The sequence below is a fragment of the Otolemur garnettii genome, unplaced genomic scaffold, assembly GCF_000181295.1.
Source record: "Otolemur garnettii isolate 467f Iridium unplaced genomic scaffold, OtoGar3 scaffold00082, whole genome shotgun sequence".
Classification (NCBI taxonomy): Eukaryota; Metazoa; Chordata; class Mammalia; order Primates; family Galagidae; genus Otolemur; species Otolemur garnettii.
In genome coordinates this window covers 6,260,545-6,265,275 of record NW_003852477.1, presented here as the reverse complement: position 1 = coordinate 6,265,275, position 4,731 = coordinate 6,260,545, and the positions used below count along the sequence as shown (strand labels likewise).

The window sequence follows — 4,731 nt, the reverse complement described above, 5'->3', positions numbered from 1 at the left end:
TGGCTGGCGCCTTAGCCGGTTGAGCTATAGGCGCCAAGCCTAGAGCAGCATAGATTTATGACTACTGGTAGTTTATACCTGAGACCACTACCTCTATTAAGCAAATGCAAACAGCTATTAATATTCTAAATTCATGTGTTTTGAAGGCTTGAATTTATGTGATGAGGGAGACCATGGGATCACAGCAACAATAAACCTACCGAACACCAACAATGGTGCATTTCTTACATGCCTGCTCTTACTTTGTTCCACCTCAACATTCTCCTTAACATTTTTATTTAAAGGCCACTAAAGACAGCTCTGGCTGAGCTGGATGAAACAGGTCTCTCCTGGACAATATTTTTCCAAGTCTTTGCCAATCTCTGCTCTCAGTTTTCTCTTCTTTTATTCTGAGAGCTGCACTAATTAGACCTTTCCAATGAATGCCTCTCCTAGGGGAGTGACCATGCCCATTTTATTTTATTTATATTTTATTTCATTTGTAACATACACGTCTTATATGTAGGGGTGGCCTCCAAAGAAAGGTACGGGGTGGCTAGGGACAGATACTAACATCTATTTCCTTCCTTATTTTCACTATAATCCAGCTGGATTTGCTGGATACCTGGCCTCGCAATGCCTCATCTGTCAAAGGCAGACACAGTAGAGCCGAGTTTCATTTATGATAGTACCCACTGCAATTCATGCATCTCCCACTGATCTGGTGAAGCTGACTGTCAAAATGGCCTTCCAGACATCACTCAAACTCAGCTGCCATCTCTGCACCACCACTGCCAGTGTCTCATCATGTTGTGGGCAGTGAGCTGGGACCAGGGGAGGAGGAATGATGTTGGTTTCTGCCTTGTCGGGAGCACTCAGTGTCATGGCACCTGTACAGACAATCACTAGAAATCACTGGAAAAACATAAAAAATGAAAATGAAAATCCAGGCTGTGTTCTCAACAGGGTAGCAGGTTCAGCATCAAGCCCAAGGCCAGGCAGTTGCTTCTCTCCACAGGGATGGACCTGGCTGTACTGGGGGGAAGGCGCACACACCAGGGCCTCTGGAAGCAGTCCACAGGACTTCAGCTCACATTATGTTCTTTCCATTAGGCAATAAATTCCTAACACCTTATTCCATTTGTCTGAGATGCACAGAGCAAATGCCATGGCTGAAATACTCTCCTTCATGAATCAGCTCCTTCCCCAGGGTGTTATAAGATTGATTTAGGAGTTTTGGTTCCCCTGGATCTTACTCGGGAGGGGATGCATTTCTAACACCCTGGGCTGAGTGGAATACAGGCTTATAGTAAGGGCTTTCTGGGCTTTGAAGAACAGTCTCTCCTTCTATCCCCAGAGTATGAAGGCAGGTGAGTAATCAAATGACAACATCTCTAAAGCAGCCTTCTTAATTCTGATACAACAATGAAATCTTAGGTAGCACCAGGGAGGGGTTATATAACACAAAGCAGTTTCAGAACAAGAGTGATAAAGAAAGGTTGGCTAAGAACCAATGTGGCCACTAAGGCCCTGACCGTAGGGAGTGGCACCTGGATCTCCTGGAGGGCAGGAAGCCAGAGGTGGGCTTCCTAGGATTTGGGAAGGCTCCCTGGCTCTACCTAGGGTAGAGAGCCTTCTCTCTTCCCACCCCACAAGCACCCAAAGGTTAATGAACTTTTCTTTGTGATTCTCATTTTGAAAGCTCTACAAGAAGGAAAAAAAGTCACAAGTCACAAGACACATATCATAAACATTTTCTTTAAGCCATTCCTGCCAGTTCTTTATTCCAGCGTGTTTACTACTGCCGTTCTGAACACCTGGAGCAGGAGTCTCTCCTTGGTAGCAGATCCTAGGCTTGGCTGCCATTCACCAGGCAAGGGCCAGACTCTCTGAGGGGTCCCAGATGGCATCTCAGCTTATAGCTGAAGAAGTCTAGACATACCAAACCAGACCAGAAAATAGACTTTAATTTTACAGGTACAAATGTGGCCTTAAATTCATTAACAGTTAAGAAAAATATATATAAACTTCAGTTTGAAAGGAAAAATAAAAGACAGACACTCTGCAGTTGAGGGGAGGATGCGCATGTCATCCCAGGAATCCGACCTTCTGTCTCTTGGGCCCCAGGCCTTCTTCCTTGTGCAGAACGCTCTGCAGGGAGGAGTGCAGCACCTTGCCCACTCGCTTGCCGGTCTGCAGAAGGGGCGGGAGAGAGCACACACCCACCTGTGAGGCACACGCGCTCGGACCAGGAAAAGCTTCCCTTTCTGCCAGCTAGCCGTTCTGATGCTGTACACGTTCTGTGTGCCTTACAAGACTTTTACTTAATAAAAACAAATTAAAACCACAACAACATAATATTATACTTACATTTCAGACAAACCTCCATACTAAAATCAAACAAATAAACAAAAGATACTAATCCTCAGGCAGTGAACAAGAAGTGACAAAGCCTGCTTTACAACTAGCAAAGCTGTCAACCAAACCTGGGCTTGTTATGGCCAAGTCACATGGTACTGCAGAGAGAAGGTGCAGCGAGACCACAGGGAATCCAGAGTTTGTCTGGATGGTGCTGAGGAGATTCCAACAAGCAGTTTCTTTCTTTCTCTTTTCTTTTTATTTAGACAGAGTCTCACATTGTTGCCCACAAGAGAGTGTCATGGTGTCATAGCTCACAGTAACCTCAAACTGTTGGGCACAAGTGATTCTCTTGCCTCAGCTCCCAAGCAGCTGGGACTACAGGAGCCCGCCACAACGCCCAGCTATTTTTTGGTTATTGTTGTTGTAGTTGTCATTGTTTGGTGAATGGGGAGAACTCGCAGGGTGTGACCAAAGGAGTAGGAAGCAGCCAGCACCCCCAGCCAGGTATCAGCACTTGCTTTGGAACCAGAACCTCACCTCCATCATCTCAAAGATGCTCTCTGGATCCAGGCTGCCCTTCCCCACTTTCCTCATGCACGTCACAACTCCCTTGCTGGTCACTGACACCAGCAAGCTGGCCAAGGAGCAGGCCTCCTCCTGAAGGGTGGCATCCACCACATGCCGATAGCCAATCTGCAAAGTCAGTTAGGGCAGCAGAGGTGTGAGTAACATACTACCAAGGCCCCACCCTTGATGGCTTTGTGGTAGGAATCACTATACCAGTAAAGAACGCGCAATGCCCATTCAATACCTTACTTTAGATTCTGCTCGTAAGGAAAGCATTTGAAGGAATCTTCCATAATTCTATCATAGGCCACTGTGTGAGTGGTGTAATAAAAATGTGGAATGGAAAGATGGCATGAAGAGGGCCTGACAAGGGTTAGAAGTGAAATTCCAAGTCAAGGCCACCAATCCCGCAGAGGGCATAGGGAGAAATCCACACGTGACGCCATGTGGCTACTTCCCTGATGGCAAGCGTGAATCAAGAGGGTCCGTGCCAATAAGCATGCTCCAGAATAAGTCAAGACCCAACATCTTTCTTTCTTTTCCTTTTCTTTTTTTTTTAGACAGAGTCTTACTTTGTCACCCTCAGGAGAGTGCTGTGGTGTCACAGCTCACAGCAACCTCAAACTCTTCAGCTTAGGCGATTCTCCTGCCTCAGCCTCCCGAGTAGCTGGGACTACAGGCGCCTGCCGTAACGTCCGGCTATTTTGTTGTTGCTGTTGTTGTTATCATTGTTTGGCAGGCCTGGGTTGCGTTTGAACCCACCAGCCCTGGTGTGTGTGGCTGGCACCCTAGCCACTGAGCTACAGGGGCCGAGCCAAGACCCAACATCTTTCTGTCTGAACATTTTACCACACCCTGACTTGTGAAGTGATTTTAGTAGAATTACACCTGATCCATTCAGCCTCCTGCTATCACTTCTTGATCTATTAAATAACTGCAACAGGTTGGGATTAGAGTCCCACATCCACAGGGAAAACAAAAACCTAAGATGCAAACTTCTACCTTGCACAGAGTGACAATGCAGGGGACATTCTCCACACTCAGTCGGATGCAGTCATATGGGTCATCAGACAGTTCAATGTCCTTGGACCCCTCTTCATCCTCTAGAACTCGAACCCTTGGTATCCTGGAAGCAGAAACACAGTTAAAATTCCTGCTTATTGAAAAAAAAAAAAAAGAAAAAAAAATTCCTGCTTATTGGAAGGAGAAAAAAATAACTTTTTTCTTGAGACTGAGGATAGGAGTTGGAATCTCTGTGACTCAGGACAGAAAGTTATGCCATCCTTCTACATTATCATGTCTATCCTTGTCATCACTGTCAAAGAGCACAGCAGTACAGTGAGGAAAGGAGTTCTAGAAAATACGCTGGATCAACCAGATCCACCTGGGGAACAAATGCGTCTCAACCCTCCTTCACACTACACACAAAACCCACACCAACAGATACAAATGTGAAAGATAAAACATTAACATTTTCGGGGAAAACTGAGAGCATATGCATGACCCTGGACTAGACCAGCAGTTCTCAACCTGTGGGTCGCAACCCACGGGAGCTGTATTAAAGGGCCGCAGCATTAGGAAGGTTGAGAATCACTGGACTAGACAAATACTTCTTGAACAGGATATAGAAATTGTTATCATAAAGGGAAAAATATATAAAGATTCAAACTACATTAACATTATAAACTTTCATTTGTCAAAAAAAAGATTTAAAAACTAAAAATGTAATCCAGATTGGAGAAAATACACACAAATTTATATCTGACAGAGTTCATAAAGAATTCCTACCAGCTCAGCGCCTGTGGCTCAGGTGGCTAAGGCGCC

The 4,731-nt window shown here is 45.4% G+C and overlaps 1 protein-coding gene across 2 annotated transcripts in view; it reads right to left on the bottom strand.

The window, feature by feature from the left end:
• Positions 1–1,738: 1,738 nt before the first annotated feature.
• EXOSC7 (exosome component 7) overlaps positions 1,739–4,731 on the bottom strand; it is a 34,930-nt gene continuing 31,937 nt past the window's right edge. The window contains exons 6-9 of one of the 2 annotated variants that reach the window (XM_023515908.1): positions 3,910–4,033; positions 2,878–3,033; positions 2,086–2,172; positions 1,739–1,911 (exon numbers count right to left, since the gene is read on the bottom strand). In XM_023515908.1, coding sequence (XP_023371676.1) covers positions 1,891–1,911; positions 2,086–2,172; positions 2,878–3,033; positions 3,910–4,033 — 388 coding nt within the window. In that variant the 3' untranslated portion in view covers positions 1,739–1,890. The other variant, XM_003794511.2, reaches the window with a different exon arrangement.